Genomic DNA, 22,781 nt, shown 5'->3' on the forward strand with positions numbered 1-22,781 from the left:
AAGATACCCAAAGGCACATTCCCACACAAATTCCTGTCAGCACAGTTCACCTGATGTCTGGACCTTCTGAATATTTTTGTCTTTATACTTAGCAATATATATGTAAGATTTATATTAATAGATGCATTATACATTCAGGTATATCGTATAGTATCTTCTCATTATGACAGTTAGTCTCATCCTTATTTTATGTTAACATTTTGGGAAGAAGATAAGCAGCTTCAGTTATTTTTCACACCTCAACTTAAAATAAGTGAAAGTTTACAAATCACTGGTTTATGATTTGATCATTGATATAAAATTATTTTATATGCTATAAAAATTAACATAACATTCACTTTAATTGATTTAATGAGCTCAATGGCTGGTCAACCCCTTATTGTGGCCCAGTGGTAAGAAACTGCTGTGATTCCAACGTCACATGCAGGCCAATAGCTGCTAACCAGGAAAAGGGTGGCAGTCTTATGTGTAGTTTAATGCCTGGGAAACCTGTTGGAAGTTTAGCTACTGGTCAGTTACAAATAAATGGTTCAATTTATAAATCTATGATACACAAAGTTTCCTATTTATTTATTTTTATTCCCCATTCCCCCCCCAAAATCATTGAATGCTTTTGTTCAATTAAATTGTCAATTGAACTTTTATGTTTTGCACTAAAAGCATTGAACCTACCTTATAAATTTGAGGTTTGAGAGTTTTTTGTTGCATTTTAATAACATAACAAACCATCCAATCACCCTTGGTCATTTCTGGAGTTTTATTTTATTGTTGTGATTTTAATTTGAGTCTTGTGTAAATATTTGCCATCTTTTATTCCCAAACAATAGGTTAAAATATTACTTATAATAATTTAATCACTCAAACTCAACCAGGTCTACCACATTCAACTGAATTCACTTCTGCTGATTCCAACTCCACTGACTCTTCAGTGGCTTTCTAAGCCTCTGTATGGCATAGAAAGAGATCATATTTTGCATGGTTGGTGGAGTTCAACTACCAAAGCAAGAGTCTTCATACTAACTGGATAACACCCTATGAATTATATCAGAGCTTCTTTGTCCCATTCAGTATTCCCGATATTTGTAATCTGTTCTGTTATGGATTAAAAATTCAATTGCCCCAAATTAATTTTTTTATGGTACATTTAGAGTTACTTTAAATATTTTATATTCCTAAGGAATTCTTCCATTATAATGTACTCATGGGAGCTTGTAGCTTAGACCTTGAGGCTGTTGCAATTGCTGTTAGTGGAATAGACATAATTGTTCCTTTGTAATTAATTAATTGACTTGCATAGTGAATTAATCTAATTAAACTACTTCACCTGGTTTTTCCTCCCGCTAGGATGGAAAGGAGTTTAAAATAGGAGACCTTGTATGGGGAAAGATCAAAGGATTTTCCTGGTGGCCTGCCATGGTGGTCTCATGGAAGGTAACCTCCAAGCGCCAGGCCATGGCTGGCATGCGCTGGGTCCAGTGGTTTGGTGATGGCAAATTCTCAGAGGTGAGTCATTAGCAAAGGCAGGTTCTCAGCTGGGGCCCTGAACACCTCCAGGTTTTTATTTTCCTTTTATCAAGGAATGGGACATCTAGTGTAATTTAATATTGCCATGAGACAGAAACAAGGATCAGAATATCCTAGCATCTCTTACTCAAAAATAGAAGGAGTACCATTTTATAATCCCACCAACAATGTATAAGAGTTCCTTTCTTACCACATCCTCTCCAACGTTTATTACCTGCTGCCCTTTTAAACTTTGCCACCATTACTGGAGCTATTAAGAAAATGGAAAGAATTTATTCTTAAATAATGTATTCAAATTTTGTAAATAAACTAGTAGAAAATGAAAAAATTATACAGTGAATGGGGGGAAAAAAAGTCCAACCAAAAAAATAAACCAAAACCAAACAAAAAAAAAAAAAAAAAAAGAGAAATAACTGGCGTGTGCCTGGAGATGGGTGACAGCTGCATCATTCTGTACAGACTCGCTTTATTGCAGGACTGGGTTGTTGATTACTTATATTAACCATTTTAATTTTATCTTTAAGATCATTAAGAGGGAAACTATAAAGGATAATAGTCTTAGGATCTTGAAAAATGCTTCTTTGTTCTATTCTGTAATAGGCATTTTTGAGATCCTTTAAGACTATGAGGATGGTGTAGACATATAGGCCATTGTGAAAGAGAAACACTGTGTTGTACGTTGTTGGGATTAAACCCCACTTCATAGTTCTGATTATGTTGGATTCCCTCAGGCTATTTGTCTTAAACACATAGAGTAGCTGGTTCCTACTTTGGCCAGCAGAGGGAGGTAAAGGATAAGTGTCCTGGGGTGGTGCTGCCTCTCTGACATCAGAATGTGTACAGTGACTTCTGTGACATAAAAGCTGGAATGAGGCCTAACAGTTGTAATTACTGGATCCAATGAGATAAGGTTTAATGGTATAATAGGATGCAGTGTGTGATATTTGCATTGTTGGTTGAAATTCATAAGGCCTGGTTCTTAGACCCACACCCTAGTGATACCCTATAAAAGCACAATGTGTTGTATTGGGAATAGTTTGCCATTGAACAGTTTTGCATTTTAGCACAGGAATCAAACATTTTAGCAAATTCTACCAAGAATCATAATTTACTTTTGTCCCAACTGGCAACTATATCTACATTAGCCTAGGAATTTTTAAAAGAAAGGATGTCCCACTGAAGAATATTTGGTACGTAAGGGAAAGCAGGCATGAGCAAATCACAACCAAAAAGTGCTTATTCTGTGCCCCATTCAAGAGACAAATTACACTGACTCTGATAAAAATAAGGATACAATAACTTTACCTAGCATTTGCCAAGAGAAGAGCCTATCAAATATACAGAAGAATATGCAAAATTCCAATTATGCAGCACCCACAGTGACTTTTCTGGAGAGCCATGGAGGACTCAGATCATGTGGATAATACTTCTAAAAATCCTATCCTATTTGTTCTGAATATACTGTTTCCTCTATCTTTATTTGGAAGGTCATATATATCTATAATGTTTTTTCTGTCTACTGGATAATTCAGCATCGTGTGTGTCTGTTTGTCTTTTTAGGCCCATTATCCTGACCCCTTTATGGAATTGACATTTGAACAGAATCAGAATCCTCTGTTAAGGCAATTGCACTCTTCCTGACCCCATGTTGAATAGTAAACACAATGCAGATTCATGCCATTGGTTACTGATGAATTCTTTCTTTTCTAGATCTCTGCAGATAAGCTTGTATCCCTGGGCCTTTTCAGCCAGCACTTTAATCTAGCCACCTTCAACAAGTTGGTCTCCTACAGGAAAGCCATGTATCATGCCCTGGAGGTAACATGGGACTTTGAAACTAAGGTCTGATCCCAAGAGATCTAAACTAGAGGGTGGCCAAGGAAGGTTAATGAGAACAAATCAGGATGTTAGTGAATATGTGATAATGGGCTGGCCTAACAGCCCATATGACCAAGAAGAGAATTGAGTGGGATACTTCCCTGTGATTTCAGCTTCCTGCTATGACCAGGTGGCAGACGAACAAGGAAGGAAAGGACACTGCAAATTGGTGTCAATTCCTATGAGCTAATGATATGTTCTTCCAGAAACCTAAAGGCACAAGGGTTTGATTCTGTGTCAAGGCCATAGCTGAGGTCATCTGCACCTTATTCAATGTTTTTTGACCCATGTTGTTAATCCTGTGTGTCCTTGTGTTCATCGAAGTTGTTTTAAAGGGAGCTCAGATGGCTTTGTAGTTATTGCTGATTATAGTTGAGTCAAGTACGACTCATAGCAACCCTATGAACAAAAGACCTGAAGCTTTTCTGTAACTAATGTCCAACTCAAAGGCTATGAGTTGAGATCCAACAGTGGCTTTCTGAGAGAAAGATGAAGAATTTCCTCACTTGTAATTTACTGCTTCTGAAAATTGGCTGAAGGGTTAGCTACCATTTAACAGTTCAGGACAACTTTGCTGTAAGAGTAAGAAGATCAATAGCTTTTATCCGGTATTTGTGATCCCACCTCTGCAAAGATGCTTTGCCTGCTTCTTTTTGGGTACTGTTGGTTTGGAACCAATGCATAGCTGACTCTACAGCATGTTCTCAGATGCAGTTAATCACATGGGAGGACACTGCTTATTTCTCTCCTGTGGAGATTTTAATCATGAGCATTTATATCACCAGTGCGATTTAGAATTTACCACCTTCAGGAGGGGATAATAGGATAAATTATTGCTCTTAAAAGGTGATACAGTGGGTGTGAGGGAAATTGAAAGAATTTGTTCTTAAAACAATGTATTAGAATTTTATAAATAAACTGCTAGTAGAAAATAAAAAAAATCAAAGGTGATAGACAGCCTTGACCCACTCTTTTCCTGGCTGTTAAAAGATGATTCCTCTGCCCATTGTGGAAGCTCATCCCCTGGAATTATTTGAAGCAGTCATGGAAGATTTCTGTATGTCTGCATACACAGGCCTCTCTGTCACATACCGCAGCTTAAGGCAGCTGTTTAGTGAAAGGACCCAATGTGAAGAGGATTAGCAGCAGGGGTGGGAGAGCTCTGGGGATGACCTAGCAATAACACCTAACAATGGATGACCCAGCCTTGATGTCCATCCTATTTGTCTTTAACTCTGCAGAAAGCTAGATCAAGAGCTAAAAAGACCTTCCCTGGTAGCTCTGGAGACTCCGTGGAGGAACAACTGAAGAACATGCTCGAGTGGGCTCATGGGGGCTTCAGGCCAAATGGGATTGAGGGACTCAAACCCAATGCCAAGCAACCAGGTGAGAATCAGACCCCAAGACAACACTACCTCTACTAGAGGGAGGAAACCTTGGGACACGCAGAAACATCTAATAAATCATGATGCCCCTGGGATATTGTGAATCCCAGACAAAACCTCTAGGGCGTGTAAAGTGGCAATGCAGGCTTCTTTGCTTTCTGATCACTTTCCTGCAAGTACATGCAATTTGAGATGCAATTTGTGGAGTAAATGCAACTAGAGATGGTGTCTGCCCTGACTTCACTTATCAAGAGGTCAAGGTGGTCTTTTCACTGATAACTTCTAAAGGGAAAAAAAATAGCAAAATCTTGCTAATTGGGAAAGACTTGGAAAATATTTTTTAAAAAGAAGTAACTCTATAGACACCTTTATGTGGGAAAAGGTACCCCCATCATGAGCATTTGGACGAATATCTATTATTTTACATCATTGGTCTCCTGACGTTTGGGATATTTCCAACAATCTGTACATTTAATGGAGTTTTTCTGTTTTGTTTTGTTATTTTCCCCTTTACAAAAAAGTGGTTAATAAGCCGAAGGTGACTCGTGCAGGCAAAGGAAACTTTAAATCAAGGAGCCACGGTATTCCCTTTTCCCAAGTCTTATCTGCACTATTTTCTATACACTTTCAACTTATTTGCATATTCACTGGAAAAGAATCCATTTAAACCCCTGGCTCTTCTCTACCACACTCCCCCTCTCAAAACTGAACCCTAGATTAATGATGGGTGCACAATCTTCCAAACTTTTTTCTGTCCTTTCTCCTGGTTTCTCAATAGTGTGCACACTGTCTTTTCTTGTCATTTGTGTCCTTATGATTTTTAATGGTTGCTTAATTTTCTGTCCTTGGGATAGAATAGAATTTAGTATCATGTCACTTCAATTAATTGTATAGATTACAGTTTCTAATATCCAGCCACATAAGAACCATTTGTGTAATAGATAATTTGTCTGCCCGTCTCAGTGAAAGGACTAGGAAGGAATTAATGAGATGAGCACTAATAGGATAGTTTAGGCAACATAGCCAAAATAATGGCTTTTTTTCAATAATTAATATAGTTGAAAAGGCAGAATAAACATAATTGAAAACAGCAAGCTTGCCTTAGTATTAGTTATTGTAAAATAATTGAAAAAGCAGAATGGATTTTTGGGAAATTATAGTTGGAAAAGCAAGCTTGAGTTATCCATGTGTTCATACACATGTCTAAATTTTCATGTTTCATTTTATTCACGGAATAAGCTTACTTAAAATTAACTGTGAAATTCACACCAGCCACAGTGTAAGCTCTCATTGGCAGTTAAATGATTGTTGATTAAATTTTTCAACAGCATAAATCAAGCTCTTGCTACCAGGATAGAGTTTGTAATTGAGCTTTATTTAGATATATATGAATAAGGGAGCTATTTTGTCCATCAGATGGAAACATCTTATACCCTAGATGAGCCTTCCTCACATTGTGTGCCCAGGCATGGCATGGTCTCATCCTGGTCTCAACAAGTACCCTGGAGGTCTTTCTGTCAAGTAACAGCTACCATCTTAATCTTTCACAGAGAATAAGGGCCGAAGGCGAACCAGTGATGATGCTTCAGACAGCGGTGCCCCACCCAAACGCCTCAAGACAAATTGCAATAACAGCAGACGAGAGAACGATCAGAGTAGAGGTGACTGGGCTCAGAGGGCTGCTGATACATGGACACACCTGTCAACGTAGGGGCAGATGTGGGGAGCACGAAGCAAGGGAGGGTCAACATAGGTTACACACCATGAAAAGGATCCCTTACCCCTACCTCACTCCTTCTCTTTTCTATTTTAAACAGAGCAAATGGTTTCTGATGTTAGCAACAACAAGACTACTTTGGAAGGTAATTATTTCTTTCCTTTCCCTGCCTACTTGAGTTGAACCTAGATCTCCTTCTGACATGACTCCTTATGCAGTCAAGGAGTGTGTATCATATGAGTGATGCTGGTCCCTTATTTAATAGGACCCTTAGTGGTATTACTTACATTGAATAAAATGAGTTGCCTAAATACGGAAAATTACTCTACGTGTGCTAAACAAGCAGGGAAGTTGAGGTGTTGAGATGGAAATAGGATAGATGTGATGAGCACTGTGGCCATGAAAGCTCCACACCTGAAAGCAAGGTCTGACCGATTTTCTCAAACAAGAGTTGTTAACTCTTAGGGAGCTCTAGTGGCCTAGTGGCAAGAAGCTGCACTGCAATCTCCAAGGTGTACGTGGTTTGAATCCACCAGACAGTCTGCTAAAGAAGGAGGGGCAATCTCCTGTCAGATCCGTTATGACAGTATACACACAAAAATTAAATAAAATAAATTTTAAAATATGAGTTGTTAACTCCCTTTGTGAAAAATGCAGGTATTTTATATCTGTATTTCTTAGGCCAATTGTAGCCTTCCTCCCACTGGAATTATCATAGATTTAGAAATATAACTAGAATATATGTTATGAATTCTTTTTAAATAAATTTTGTAATAGATTCTTTTTTTTATACTATTTTATTTACAAAATTGTAATGGATTCTTGATTGCATAAAGACCTAACTCCTTGAGTCTTCAGTCATATGCCCTTAAGTGGTTGTTCAAATGTTGGACTCAGAAAAAGAAAAGCTTCTGGCTCTAAATACCTGGAGAAATCTTAAGCTTACAGGAGTCCCTTCTGTGCTGCCAGTACTAATCTACCATCTAGTCTTTTTTTCCTGGCTGGAGTCTGTGCAGTGCATTATACAGTCCTCCCGACCTGACATGAATGAGTTCTGAACTGGTTGTGTGAAAGGAATACAGGATATTTTTGTGAACAGATCTCTGAAATTATAAAAACAGCTTACTTTTCATGGTGGGGCCCTCAAGGGTTAGTCTTAACATGGTTACCTAGCAAATAGACAAAGTCAGTCTCAAAGACAGTTAAGAATTTTAGATTTTGGCATTAGGTTCTCTGTTGTAGAAACTCTTTCAGCTGGTTCACTTTCATCTTCCCAATGGATCATGATTTACAGTACGTTCTATGCGATAATTTGGTGACTCACCTTTCAGGGACTTAAAACTGCTAGACCAGAGGTTTTAGTAATTACTATTTCAGCCTCAATTGCTATAAAACACAACTCTGTCTTATTTACAGATAACTGCTTGTCCTGTGGTAGGAAAAACCCAGTCTCCTTCCATCCACTCTTTGAGGGTGGACTCTGCCAGATGTGCCGGGTAAGCCCTCCCATCCCCACCCTGAACCATCCTTCCTGGACTCACACGTGAATTCCCTTTATTTCCCAAACAAAAACATCTAATGTGCAAAGCTCTAGAAGTTATAAAGTAAGATGCATGCGCTTTAAAATTACCAAGAATGAGCACACAGACCATCTGTGTCCACCAAGCCATCAGTCTGTAATTTGTACCGAGGTCTCAGATAGCCTATGATGGGACAAGCCCGCTAGTCCCTGGCCTCTGATGGGATGAGCTTTTTGTCTGTGGCCATCAGGACCGGTTCCTTGAGCTGTTCTACATGTACGACGACGATGGCTACCAGTCCTACTGCACAGTGTGCTGTGAGGGCCGAGAGCTGCTCCTCTGCAGCAACTCGAGTTGCTGCCGGTAAGTGAGACCCAGCTAGCTGGTCCCCAGGGTAACCCAGACACATGGCAAGGGAAGTCCCCGAGGCAAGAGGAGGAATATAGAAAGGGGACTGAGATTTCTGGTCACTGGCAACCTAATAAGAGTATAATGCTGGACCCAGGAGTATTTGAGAAGTACAAGCGAAAGTCTTCTGGATTAAGAGAAAGAACAACTGTGCTTTAAGCCATGGCTTGTCCTAAGAATGAGGCTGGGGTACTAAGGACAGCTACCCCAGGACAAGCGGTCCCTTACCTCCTCCCACTGACAACAGATGCTTCTGCGTGGACTGCTTGGAAGTGCTGGTGGGCCCGGGCACGGCGGAAGAGGCCAAGCTGCAGGAGCCCTGGGGCTGCTACATGTGTGTGCCGCAGCGCTGCCACGGTGTCCTCTATCGCCGGAAGGACTGGAACACACGCCTGCAGTCCTTCTTCACCAGTGACGTCAACCGCCACTATGTAAGCCACCACCATGGCCTTTACCTGGATCCCTGGGCTTCTGGCACCTAGGTGTCATCCAGTCAATACCTCAGGCTTACCTTAAGCCCACTTGGGGGTAATTTTCCTCTCAATGTATAGAATATCCAATGTTTCATAATTGAATTATAGAACAAACAAAGTTCTCTATTGAGAACTTTTCTATTGAGAAGAACTTCTCTGTTGAGAGGAAGAACACTTGGCATAAATTTTCCTGATCTCCAGTCACAGCCCTCCTGTTATTATTGTATAACTCTTTTGTTGTTGTTGTATACCATCTAATCACATCGGACTGTCACAGGAGGAGATTGCCCCTCCTCCAGCAGTACATCTGGTGGATTCAAACCGCGTGCCTTCAAGATCATAGCGCAGCTTTTGCCACTAGGCCATCAGAGCTCCCTTATTACTGTGTAACTCTTGAGAAATGAAGATAGTCTTAAATTCCCATGTTACAATCTGACCTGTGTTCCACGTGTCCTGACATATGGGGCTAGATTTAAAATCAGTCGTTCTGTTCTGCTCCTGATCAACAACTGAGAATTGGTGGAGCAACACTTGAAGCTAAACTCCTAGTTTTTCTATCCATGTCCTTGGTAACTCTTTGAATCCCTTTTCGTTCCTGCCAGGAAGCTCCCAAGGTGTTCCCTGCCATTCCTGCGGCCCAAAGGCAGCCCATCCGAGTTCTTTCTCTGTTTGATGGAATTGCAACTGGTGAGTTTTAGGCTCACCTGAGGATGCTTTGGTGTTTTCCCCATGGGATTTAGGGGTCGAAATGGAGCCTGGGTCATATATCTGACTCCTTTTCTTAATATGTGCAGGTAATTTCAAAATGACTAATTCTTTTCAATGCTTTAATATGTTCAGTGACCACCATCATATCTTGTTTATGCCATTTACAAGTTTATAACACCTTGCTTTAGAGGTTTACCGCTTGAGACTCTCCTGTTTTCAAGAAAGCCAGCAATCTAGAGCCCTGGTGTGTGTGTTCATCTAGGTTTTGTGCTCTTAATAAAATACAAGAACATTTTTTGTAACCAAGCTTCCCCTTTTTCTTAGAGTCAACGTCAAGATGACACACGTAACCCTCAGTTCTGATTTGCTTTGTTTTCTGTCCCTTTCTCCCAACAACTACAGGTTACTTGGTCCTCAAAGAGTTGGGCTTCAAGGTAGAGAAATATGTGGCCTCCGAAGTGTGTGAAGAGTCCATTGCTGTTGGGACCGTTAAGCATGAGGGGGTTATCAAATACGTGAACGATGTCAGGGACATCACCAAGAAAAATGTAAGGACACCTTCATTTAATTCCTCCTCTTCTCCATTCCTTCCCTCCTCAATACTTAAATGCCCAGGGCCCTGGCTGGAGGAGTCTTTAACAGTTACTGATAAGACTTTAAACCTAGACATAATTATCTATGGTATATTTTCTGTGGACAAGAGCATTGTTGCTTGTCCTGTTGTCATGAGAACCCAGGCCCTGGCCCTGCTCATCAGGTATTTCTTTGCGGATAATTTTATTTCTCTCTCAGATTGACGAGTGGGGCCCATTTGACTTGGTGATTGGTGGAAGCCCATGCAATGATCTCTCAAATGTGAACCCTGCCCGCAAAGGTCTATACGGTGAGCATCGCTTATTTCTCTTGTTCCCATGAGACCCTGGTGACCGGTGACTTCATCTTAGATGAAGTATGCTTAAGAACCCAAAAGCAGGGGAGCTCTGGTGGCCTAGTGGTAAGGAGCTGCAACTACAATCCCAGAGGCACACGGTTCGAATCCACCAGATGCTCTGCCAGGTAAGGAGGGACAATCTCCTCCTGTACCAGTCAGATCTGATTTGACAGTATACTCACACAAAAATAATAAAAGAAAAAAGAAAAAGAAAGAACCCAAAAGCAGTCTGTACTTCTGAGTTGCTCACCAGCTCTAGTGCCTTTCCAATAAATACAAATCAGCAACCCCCACAGCAAAATATAGGTATCAAACTATTGACTGTACACATGCATAAACTGGACATTGTATCCAGGAAACCATTGATACACTGATGAGAGTCTCATGAGAATAAAAATGTTTGGCTTGGCCTGGAGATTAAACCTTGCTCTGTTATCTTCGTAGAGGGTACTGGCAGACTTTTCTTCGAATTCTACCATCTGCTGAATTATGCACGACCCAAGGAAGGCGATAATCGACCATTCTTCTGGATGTTTGAGAATGTTGTAGCCATGAAAGTTGGTGATAAGAGGGACATCTCAAGATTCCTAGAGGTGAGGGGATTGACAACAGGGCATTGAAGACCCTAAAGGAATAGGCTGTCAGTGTTAACCAATATTTAGGAAAGATGGAGAATGACAATATCAATTACATAGGCACAATTTAATATAGGCAAGCCTTGTCTATAAAAGAACAAGGGTACCTGGGGACCACCATATCTGACCTTGACCAGCTTCTCAAAGGGGACCTAACCCATCCACAGCAGGAGTAACACAAAACCAAATGTCTCTCCCCCACTTTTTACCCTTTCTACTCATCTCAACACCAGTCTTACTGCTTTGCTGTGTTTAAAATTCAATGTTATAGCACCCAGACCAAACAGAACAAACCGTATTAGGGACGTTAGGTTATAATCCAGATTAATATCAGAAAACAGTAAGACAGTTCCTGAAATGTGCACACAGGCACCTCAGCCCAAATCTTTTGGCTCCAGACCAGTCTTTCCAAGTTCTCAGTCCTGCCTGTATTGACTTATCACCTGTAGTTGTCCAACAAAGTTCTTAGTCCTTCCAATATTGGCTCACTGTTAAGGTCTCCAGTTCTGTCTTTGTGTATTGCTGCTATAGGGGTAGCTGAAGCCACAATCTCTTAACATACCTCTTAAATGACATCAGAAAATTTGTCTCTGCAGCTAGAGCTATTCAATTATTGGCAAGACTAGCCAATGACATTATGCATTGTTCAGACTGGACAATCTTGTAGAATGGTAGAGACTAGGTTCAGATTCAAATGGTTAAAGTTATATTGAAAGTTACATGTCTTATTGCCCTTGGCTATATTGTTCTTCAAAATGGCTTGTTTGGAAAAGTTGGAAATATGGAAAGTTGGAAACTTTAAAGACACAGCATATTTTCCCTGATACTAAATGTCTCTATCACATGTTGGTAATTATCACGTTTAAACTTGATAATGCTACCATACTTTTAATAGAATCTCATTGCTGTCAAGGTGTACCTACCCATAGCTGATCCTCAAGGGGTTTTCAGAGGTAGTATATCACACAGGAGGAAATTTCCCATCATTCCCATTGAGCAGTTAGTGATTTGAACCACCTGCATTGCCAGCACTGCTTCCCGCCAAAATTTTGTCTGTTTTGGTTCCTTAAGATTTCATTGGGAGCCCTGATGTCCTATGGAAAGAATTTGCACTCTAAGCCTAAGGCATGCAGTTCAAATCCACCAGCTCTGTTTGGTCAATCTCTTCTTTCTTGGTTTCAACTTGATGTTACATCACAGGGATTCTATACATTTAATAAGGCTATAAGCTCTGAGTTCCAAAAATAAAACCCAGTGCTCATAATAAGTAGTTACTCACAGTAACCCTTTAGGATAAAGTAATACTGCCTCATAGGCTTTACAACACTCTAAGCATTAACAAAAGGCTTTTGTAGGACCTTATCTTAATGTAGCTAAGTAATTTTTTTAAAAAAGCAACTTTTAAAAATATTAGACCACCCATCTACCCAGGCATGTTAGAGATGATAAACTATCTTAGAGCCTATTGCCCAGCTCGTTCCTCCAATAGGCCAGTTTGGTCCATTCTCTACCATCATCATTACTTGATGAGAACTGTTTGCTCCCTCCCTGGTTGTATTTCTGTTCCACAGCTACGGTTAGTCTTTCAACTCTGTTGACTTAATGATAAATTATTCTTCCAACCTGAAGACATGTTGTTAGAATCCTCCAGGTACTCCAAGGGAGAAAGATGAGAAATCTCCTAAGTTATTTACATCCCCTGAAAACCCACTGGAGGCTCAATTGAGGGTCAGTTCTGACTCAAAGGTTCTTATGAACAACAAAAGGGAGCCCTGATGACCTCATGGTAATAAGCAGGGCTATCATCCAAAAGGTACATGGTTTGAATACACCAACTGCTTCACAAACGATGGATAGGCAGTCACTTACATGATTTCCTGCCTCTGAAAAAATCTCCTAGAGAGTCAGCTATGGATCAGTGCAATTCCATGTCACAGTGACAATAAACAACGAGAGTTGTCTGATGAGGTCCCTTCTCATCCCTCACCCTACAGTGTAACCCAGTGATGATCGATGCCATCAAAGTGTCTGCTGCTCACAGAGCCCGTTACTTCTGGGGCAACTTGCCAGGAATGAACAGGTAATGAGGGGGCACCAAGCAGGACAGGTAACATCCATGTTAAATGCAGGTAACGATGGCACTATCATTGCTGACTTGAGAGCCCTGGCAAACCTTTCTCTAAAGCACTTACTGATGAGAAATAGGATTCTGGTGCATTGCATCCTAGGATATACTGTGGATTGATGTTTATTAGGATGATTCGCATGTACGTGGAAATCTCAGGTCTATGTCCACATTTCCCTGCAGATGTCATAGTACAACTACACAAGCCCTTTGCATGTGCGAGCCTGATATTGTGCCAGTGAGCCCAAGAGAGCCTTTCATAAGTCAAAGGAGATGATGTGAAAAGCAGAATAGGCATTAAAGATACTTTTCTTCTCTCAGTGCCATCATGTAACTAGTCTGATGAGGAACCAAAATGATGTGACCGACTATTGGTGGTCAGATTCTAGCTCTAATTTTCTTAAACTTAAGCTTTCTTCAATCTTAATTGATATTAACAAACTAAAGAGTGGACAGAAGTTAAAGATTCAAGAAGGTTCAAGATTTGCTTGAGATTGCCCTTTTAATTAACTGATAAAATTGGTTCAGTGGCCACTATATCTGTGATGAAATTAGTTTATTAATTTTAAATTTGCCATTTGACACTAGTATATGTTAAATTTTATGATAGAATCAAGAAAGTGACAAGTGACAGTGACAAGAAAGGAAAGTAAGTACCTATGGGAGTCCACTGCACGAATTGGTTACAACAGTTAACTTATTTCAGCAGAGATTTAAAATGAAGTTTCTTCTAGAGTATTCCAGCCAAATAGAAGGATAAGGCATATGCATAGTTTATAGAAAATTGTTCTTAGGTAGAGAATGACTAAGAAAGCTAGAGGACTTAGAACTAAGAGATCAAATTTTGGGGTACCCACTTCATTTTTTGTGGTACCCTCTACATCATTACTCTGAAGTATTATCTGGATTGGGAATAGTGTGGAAAGTACTTGTGTTGTGTCCCAGAGCTAGCATCCACCCAGAATACAGTGGTTACAGGGATTGAGTCATGGATTTAAGAAGTAATAAGGTCCAAGATACTGTTTGAGTAGCAGTTAAGAGAATTTTAAAGTTGTGTTATTGAGGTCTGGGAGAGGAAAAGATGAGTCAGCAATGATAGCACAAACCCTTTGTTGCTGAGGGGAGCTTTGGTCTCTATACAGATTCCAAGATGTTATTATTATGTAGATCTCAATCCTAGAATTATTGCAAGTTAGGGCTATATGTCTGAAGCCTCCTGTCCTCTCTCAACCCCGAAAGATTCATCAGGCCTAGAAAAATGAGATGGGAAAGGACAACATTTACAATATGGAGGTTTCCTTAAGAAGTACTCAGCAGCAATTGTTAGACAATTTCCATTCCCATGCCTGCTTTCTTTTGGGTGACTTTGAACTTTTAGAAGCTGTCATAGCTGTTCATCAAATCTGCATATGGCTTCCTGCTCAGGAACTGCTTAACCAACCACTCTGGTTTCTTCACCCCCATCCTCTTCCCTTTTCCCATCTGTTTACTTTTTTGCATTTGCCAGATAAATTTCATTGATAAAGTGAAACCACCCCCTTAAAGCTTGCTAAGTATTCATCCCAAGCAGTAATTACCACCAAATCATGGATAGACCCACCTAGGCTTACCCATGCCTTAGATATGGAAGCCAGAGAGATGATGATATGACTTGCTCCAATTCCCAGGCATTGAGCTGCCAGTCTGGCATCAAAAGTATCTCTTACCCACCTGTGCAGTATGCATTTCCCTCCTGTGCTTTCTCTGATGGAAGCATGAGGTTCTGTACCCTGGGCTCCCAGTCGTTCATTCCTCTCCATTGCATAAGCCCCTGCCCGGACGATTTGTTCTGTGGCTACCTCTAGCAGCATCAAACCCTCTGCCGTGGTGCATTTATGAAGCCTAAGTCATGTTTCCAACCTTGGGAGGTGCCTACCAACCCAAGGCCCCTTTGCACATAGTAGAAAATAATGGGTTTTGGCTGTTCCCAGGCCCGTGATAGCATCAAAGAATGATAAACTCGAGCTGCAGGACTGCTTGGAGTTCAATAGGACAGCAAAGGTAAGATCTGGCCGTAGACTGTACCACAGACCTCTGGGAAGAGCACTTGGTGACCTCCAACTGGGATTTGGGAGATGACTTCTTTGTTGTGCCCTCCTGCCTTCTCCACGACTCCTTGGTGCTGGAATCTATCTGTACACACAACTACCCCTCCTCAAGACTCAACTTCAGATAAATAATGAGTAATTCGAGACATCTTGAAAAGCAAATACGTCACTATGACAGAAGGAAACTAGTTTTAAATTCCTTATGCCAGAGAATTTTAACCATGGCCCAATTCAATATATATTAATTAGTGTAATATTTTAAAAAGGGGAAAGTATAATATAGAGCCATAGATCATAGAAAATCCTCTATAAACCTGCTTTTTATTGTTTGCCTCAAGCTAAGTCAATTTTCCCAAAATCCACTTTACATATCTGGTGGTTCATACTTTGTAATTAATCTAACTTGATCAAGTAACTCATTTGTTTCCTCTTGTCCCTTTTTTATCGCATTGCTTTCTGAGGCTGGTACTTCTTGTTCCTTCTTGGTGTTTATGGGAAGCACAAACTTTTTTTTCCCCTTTCAACTTTGATTTTCTCATTCCTGCTGCAAGCCCAGCCCTGTCACTCTCTCCCCCACAATTACCTCCTCTCCCTCCACCTTCCCAAGGTCCTTCTGAGCCTTGACGCAACTCAGAACCTGCTGTTCCATGTTCATTCCATGTTGTTTTGTTCTCCAGTTAAAGAAAGTACAGACAATAACTACCAAGTCGAACTCGATCAGACAAGGGAAAAACCAACTTTTTCCCGTTGTCATGAATGGCAAAGAAGATGTTTTGTGGTGCACTGAGCTGGAAAGGTGAGGGGAGAGACAGAGACAAAGATGGGAACAGCCCAGGAGGAAAGGTGGGCAGGTGTTTTCCCTTCATTCATCCAGTCTCACTAAACTCTGTGCCAGTGGGGCTGAGGGTAGTACCTGATGAGAGGTAGTCCTTTTAGACGTTGGTTGTTGGGGTGGTGGAGGAATCTGAGCAATGAGGTCATGGGACAGCACCATTGTTGGCTACCCTACCCTGTCATCTGCCTGTCTGTACATGCTGGGATACCTGGAGGTAGGGGAAAGTTCCCCAGACATGCCATTGCTAGTGAAATTCCTTCTGCCAAGTTTCTCATTCTATGATTAATCAATCTCTAGCTTAGATCCGGTTTCTCTTCTCCCTCTTCCCTGTGTGAGGCTAAGCAGTTTGATCGATTTTGACTCAGAAAATTGGCTCTTGGATTTCTCTCTCCTTTTTGGAGTTGAGTGTTCTTTCACCATGACCTCTTGTCTGCCTTATTTTTCATTTTCTATTGTTCAAAAGTAATTTAATTCTAAAAAAAAAAAAAAAAGTAATTTAATTCTATGGTTTTTCTCCCTTCTGCATTTTCTTCTGTCTTGAAGACAAAAAGTTCCAAATAGAATTGTACAGCTAGTCTCCCTGATTTATCATTCTTAAAAAAGAGAAAAGTATTTTTAAAATACTAAAATTCTTTTTAAAGTAAAGGCCTATTACTGTGGATTTTTTTGTATTCTGAGGCCCAAGCCCTAGTGTACTAGACTAGGCCTGTGAGAATATGGTTGGTACAGATGACTGTCTTTAACATGTTGTCGCAAATGACATCTAAATGTGTTTCTAAGTACGGTCGTCAAAAGTGTGTGGCAACGTGTTAAATGTATCTGCTCTGGCACCCAGTGTCCAGCCAGTTTTTTCGCCTTTGGTTGTTAAGTCTTGCTTTGACATAAGTGTACATCTCCATAGCTTTCTCCTACGTCAGGAGAATCCTGCTGAGGACACACTTTAGATGGGTTTGGTAACTCCAAATCCAGCTTGACACCTAATCCAGTGCATTGAAGTAAGCAGCATGATTACCTAAACGTCTTGGTGCTTGGACTATTTTGTTAATGCACTTGCTCTTTGTTAAAAAAAATTCGCTCATACAAGCATTTGTATTATGACGATTGATATTAATCTGTCTGGCTAGCTGACAAGATGTTCATTCATTCAAGGCCCTCTAAGAACTAAGTGTGTGCCAGGAACATGGTGCTATAAGTCAGGGATTTCCTGTTGGAACACAGAAGGCGTCTTAATGGAATATGTTTGAAAAGCAGGCAGTTGTGAACAAGGGTTTTGAAGAACCAGGGGCATGACTTCTTCTGTGGATCACAGAATGGGGCTCATGAAGGCCCTGAATGAAGGGAAGGAAATTTAGACATGGTCCCTCATCAGCTACGGCGAGCTTTTCCAGCAGCTCTCGTGGGGCTGGACATCACACTTTTTTGACTCTTTATCTCCCCCCACCCCATGCTTTTCCTAGGATCTTCGGTTTCCCTGTACACTACACAGATGTGTCCAACATGGGCCGAGGTGCCCGCCAGAAGCTGCTTGGAAGATCCTGGAGCGTTCCTGTCATCAGACATCTCTTCGCCCCCCTGAAGGACTACTTTGCCTGTGAATAGTCCCATGGCAGGCGCACTGGGGGCCTTGAGGAGGTGGGCAGGGCCAGAACCCAGGAGGTGGGCTTCTCAAACTCTTGCCCTTCCTCAGTTCACCTGTGGAGGGTGACTTCTCATGTGTTTACTCCACTGTAACAGGAGCAGAGCTAGCCATCCCTCTTCAGCATGGAGAGGCTCTGGTGGGCTTCTGTTACCATACACCCAAGGTGCCACATCCTTCTACAACTCAGACCTGGCTGCTCCTAGTAGCCGAATATGGTGCTCAATTTTTTTTCTCTTCTAAAACGTTAAAACTTGAAATAGGTAGTTAAGATTGCTTCCCTTCCTCCTTTCCCATGTTTACTGCTCAGAGAAACAATAAAATACCAAAATCAGTGCTGACAGCTCTCCTATAATACTCAGGTTAATGCAGTGAAAGAATCTTAAGACGGTTATTGCAAGACTTGATAATTACTGTTTATTATTTTCTGCTCCACATCACAGGAATGTGCAGCAATGAACCTGTAGCAAAGGGACATTTAAAGGGCCCAGGTTATTCCCACCCCCCTTGTAGGGCTAGCAGAAGAGGAAATGATGTATATATTTTGAATTTTACCTGGCAAAATCCTCTCCTCAGTATCAGGTCCAGAATCTCCCCAGATAGTATTTTCTACAAGGATGATGATTTCAGCAGGGATGATATCATTATCACATTCAGGTCTATTTTTACCCCAAACCCAATGAATGGCAGGGCCACACCTTTGGTAAATCCCACTGACTGCAATAGTACCCTCTGGGGGCCCTCAGGAAAGCGTGGTCTGAGTTATAAGCTGCCCCATCTTAAATAGAGGAACAAGTATGGTTCTCTGTAATTTCACACATTCATGTGAGATGAAGGAGGAAGCTTAGGGATAACTCACCCCTCAGAAAAAAGAGGAACCCTAGAAATTTTACTCAGGCACAGAAGTATGATACCCCAATTCCTCATCCCTTGTCTGAAGTCTGAAGCAGTGACAGCCAGGACTGAAGCACATGCCTCATACTTTGTCCTCCTCCAGGATGTCAGGGAAAGAACACAAAATATGCAGTTAGCTTGTGCCTCTCTCCAGAGATTTTCAAATAAAATCCCTTTTTTATTCCATAAGAAGTCATTTTATAAGGGCAATGTGACGTCAAACAAACTGTATTTCAGAAATGCTGCCATTACAGCTTTTAATATCTTTTACTTCTACTGGTGCTATTTTGTAGACTAAGGAACATTGGCAAGTTTTGTGGGGTGGTTTTTTTTTAATTCTTTAAAAAAATTTCAGTCTTTTATGTTTAACATTTTCATAAGCTTTGTTTTTGTAATGAGCCACACAACATGGATGGGGGAAATTGTGCCTTGTCTCAACAGTTTTGCTGATTGTTTTTGTTGTTGTTTTAGGCAGAATGATGATGGATGCCTAGAGTTTACTTGATGTTTAATTAAAATCAGTATTTCTCTAACAGACTGCTGTCAGTTTATTCTGTAAGTCAGATTGGTGGGTGTGGGGCTTGTTTAAGTTGAAAAAGTAGAAATTGGAGATAGTTTAGGCTTCTCTGTATGAAAGTTTAGGGTTGATGTACAGGGTCCCCATCTCAATTAGCAGGCTTGATTAAAGCACTGCACATCCCCAAATGGGGGATGTTAGAAGTACCTCTGAGTCAATGTCAGTGCATAATAGGTGCCTTATTGCATAATAGGTGCCTTATTACTCAGACTGACCCTGTGAACAACAGAACCCTGCTCTTACTTTGCCATACTGACCACCCTTTGCTAGGTTGGCCCACCTCGTTGAGGGTCTTCCCCCACTGACACTGTACCTTTCCAAGTATGATGTCCTTTTCTAAGGTCTGTCTCCTAACAACATGCACAAAGTATGTGACATCAGTTTCACATTTGTCCTTTTGGCCTTCCATGTGATACTCAGCTCTAGTCCAATGCCACAGCATACTGACAAAGCAGTGTTTCTAGTTTTACTTAATCTTTGTCCAACATTCAGATACTTAGCAAATAATTGAAAATATTATGATTTAGATTAAGGACATCTTTGTCTTCAAACTGACATTGCTTTTCAGCACTTTGGAGATAAACTTTAAATGTAGATTTTATGCTACAGTAGCATTTCCTAATAGTAATCATTTTGGGAACAGTTGTTCCCAGTTAGCGTCTGCATGAATTTGGACCCGCAACCTTTACCTATCAACTGAGCTGTTGCATCACCAGATTGCTGTAATGTGTTGGGCAATACCTGGGAATTTGATACCTCCAGCTTTCTGGTACCATTCTCACCTGGACGTGTTGGTGGATGTTTGGAATACCCATGTCTTTATTTCTCTTGTGCAGCTGGTAATGCTAAGCCAATTCTCAGCTACTCCTGCTTCTAGTTCCAGAGGCTTGTCATGTTGCTCAAATGTAAATGAGAGAACTCTTTGGGAATGTTATCTTAATAGAGCTTCCTATGTCTTGAGTTCTGGTAGACCTACATCTCTGTATTTTGCACACTACCACAACACTGATAAACCCAAGAGTTTGCTGAAAGACACTCAACACCCGTAACAGTTTAATCCTAATCTCTAGCTTCAGCCATAAAGGAGCTGATCAAGTACCTCAAGTAATTTCATAGAACAGTATAAATGTAGCAACACGCTGACATTCTTAATTTGTTAAATGTGTAAATACCATTATAACAAAGCTCATCTTGACACTTGTGTGTTTTAAGGAGTCTGACTAAGGGAAATAGCTATAAGAGTAGAATGAATTTATCTAGAAGCTCACCTAGGACAGTATAGATGCAAGTTGCCATGGTGAGAATTTTGTAATTGGCAAACCTGGCCCACACCTCTGAGGTATTAAGACTCTAGGGCTTATGCTTACCCAATTAAACCATCTTGTGTACAGTACTGCACCCAGATGCCAGGACAGAATGAAGCAGAATAAACAGTCTCGGCCTCGTAACCCCAAGAGGAGAGATGGAACAGCCCTCCAGGTGAGGGGGTTTTGGGGTTTCTTTCCTCTCTTGTGATGTTGACTTGATGGGATGCCTTGGGGGGCACAATTCTTTATGGAGACAATGATGATCTCATACGGAGGCTAGACATAACCACTGCAGATGAAGAATGCTGTGAACACTGATCTGAGTAAAGGGGCTGAATGTAAACCCTGGGTTTATTATGACTATGGTCTAGTTGCCCTTTGTTTTATACAAGTGCCAATCTTTTCAACTAAAATGACATTGTGCTGCTGTTAAAGTGAAAAGTCGTAATGTGGGTAAAATGCTTTGTTGGATGGCATACATGTGAAATTCAATTATTGTAAAAGTGAACAAAATTAATCTGCAATATTATTACTGATCACCAGGTCCTAGTAATGTGAATGCCACCCAGTATTGATGGATATAGTGATAATCAAGTTTTAGAAAAGAATGTCTCCTTCCAGATGTTGCATAGCACCTTGGGTGGTACCACTATGTATGTGGTAGTAGCATCAAACAGGATGCCATACCCTATCTCAGTACCTGTGTTCTAGAAATTACTTGAGTACCTGCTCTGTGCCAGCACTGTGCTAGATCTCTGTTTTGTCTCTGGACTCAGATGGGGTTTTCATATCGGCACCAACCCCTGACTGTCTTGTGACCTTGGCTGTTCACCCTCACCTCTCCATGCCTCAGTTATCAACCTCATAAAGTTGATGCAAAGGTGAAATTGTATAGATAAAGCATATGCACTTTATGTGCACTGAGTACTGAGGTGACTTTATTGGAGTTCCTGGGTGGTGCAAATCTCAGCTGCTGGCTAAAAATGGAGATTTGAGTTCACCCAGAGGTACTGCAGAAGAAAGGCCAGTGATCTGAAAATCAGCTGTTGAAACCTTTCGGAGCACATGGAGTGTCCATCCTTCAGTGGGAATTTATACTATCATTACCTGGTTTGTCTTCATGAGCTCCTCAAGCCACTGAGATACCCCAACACCAACACTATTTTCCCCCTTAGTTCAATTAACTAGTCATAAGACTCAGGACTTGATTTGTTTTTAAAGAGCAGAATTGGCCATTTGTATTGTATCAATGATTGTTAGGCACTGTTGAGTACAATTAATAGTGCTGTCAGTATTGCCCCTGTGAACTTTGTTTAATGACCTATGTATGAGCCTTGTCCTATCCAGATCTGGACCTTTCCTTATTCTGTACCATCCTTCAAATTTCTGATAACTGGTCTCTTCGGATCTCGAGTCTGTTGTTCGTCACTGTGTCAATCTGTCTCTGGGAGAAGGATGATTAACTGCCTCTAAAGACTTGTTGGAGGGTTAGCTATGGGTAGGTTCTGACTTGACAGTACATAACAACAGCAGGGTCATTATGTTATATTGAAACTTATGGCTGTGTTGACACAATATTAACCATCAGAGTTGACCCCATCAACTTGATACCTGTACACTTCTCCTTTTCTGAAATAAAAATAATTGTAAAATCGTATTTGCACATAACATTACACACCCCATTTATATTTTATAAGTAAATAAAAATATGCCATGTAGACATACTAGGATGAAACTTTTCTAGTCCTTATTTCTGTAACTGATGATGTGGTATTTTGAAGCCATTCTGAATTAGGCACTGAGCCGGTGGGAGGTCTTGGTAATCATGTTGAAATTGAGTTGCTGTAGTTTCTCTTGATAATTATAGAGCATGGTAGTACTAAAAGATGACTTACCTAAGTGTACATTCACTTTGCACATGAATCCAATGGGCAATGACGGGAGCGGCTGGGCAAAGCAGCTGACTGGTTTCCACAGAACTTACCCACTTGATTGTTAATATCCTCTGCTAAGGTTACTCTTTGAGGAGCACTCAGCTGAATCATAAATATCTTCATCTCTTCGGTTCATTCAGACAGACATCTTACAGACCTTTCCCTCATACCTCCTTGTCACCAATTTTCCAGTCATGTTCCTTCCAT

At 40.8% G+C, this 22,781-nt stretch overlaps 1 protein-coding gene across 6 annotated transcripts in view; it reads left to right on the top strand.

Moving 5' to 3' along the window:
- Positions 1-17,825, top strand: part of DNMT3B (DNA (cytosine-5-)-methyltransferase 3 beta) — a 38,633-nt gene extending 20,808 nt beyond the window's left edge. For 3 of the 6 annotated variants that reach the window (XM_006881439.1, XM_006881440.1, XM_006881441.1), the window contains 14 exons: positions 1,345-1,503; positions 3,235-3,342; positions 4,644-4,788; positions 6,338-6,448; positions 6,605-6,649; positions 7,921-8,000; positions 8,275-8,387; positions 8,680-8,863; positions 9,508-9,592; positions 10,016-10,161; positions 10,406-10,496; positions 10,989-11,137; positions 13,174-13,259; positions 17,684-17,825. In XM_006881439.1, coding sequence (XP_006881501.1) covers positions 1,345-1,503; positions 3,235-3,342; positions 4,644-4,788; positions 6,338-6,448; positions 6,605-6,649; positions 7,921-8,000; positions 8,275-8,387; positions 8,680-8,863; positions 9,508-9,592; positions 10,016-10,161; positions 10,406-10,496; positions 10,989-11,137; positions 13,174-13,259; positions 17,684-17,825 — 1,644 coding nt within the window. Of the gene's footprint in view, positions 1-1,344; positions 1,504-3,234; positions 3,343-4,643; positions 4,789-5,308; positions 5,369-6,337; positions 6,449-6,604; positions 6,650-7,920; positions 8,001-8,274; positions 8,388-8,679; positions 8,864-9,507; positions 9,593-10,015; positions 10,162-10,405; positions 10,497-10,988; positions 11,138-13,173; positions 13,260-15,274; positions 15,345-16,068; positions 16,188-17,683 lie in introns of all 6 variants that reach the window. The other 3 variants (XM_006881442.1, XM_006881438.1, XM_006881437.1) reach the window with 2 other exon arrangements.
- The last annotated feature ends 4,956 nt before the right edge of the window (positions 17,826-22,781 follow it).

This window comes from Elephantulus edwardii, unplaced genomic scaffold (assembly GCF_000299155.1).
Source record: "Elephantulus edwardii isolate Elephantulus edwardi_28Jun2011 unplaced genomic scaffold, EleEdw1.0 scaffold00015, whole genome shotgun sequence".
Taxonomy (NCBI): domain Eukaryota; kingdom Metazoa; phylum Chordata; class Mammalia; order Macroscelidea; family Macroscelididae; genus Elephantulus; species Elephantulus edwardii.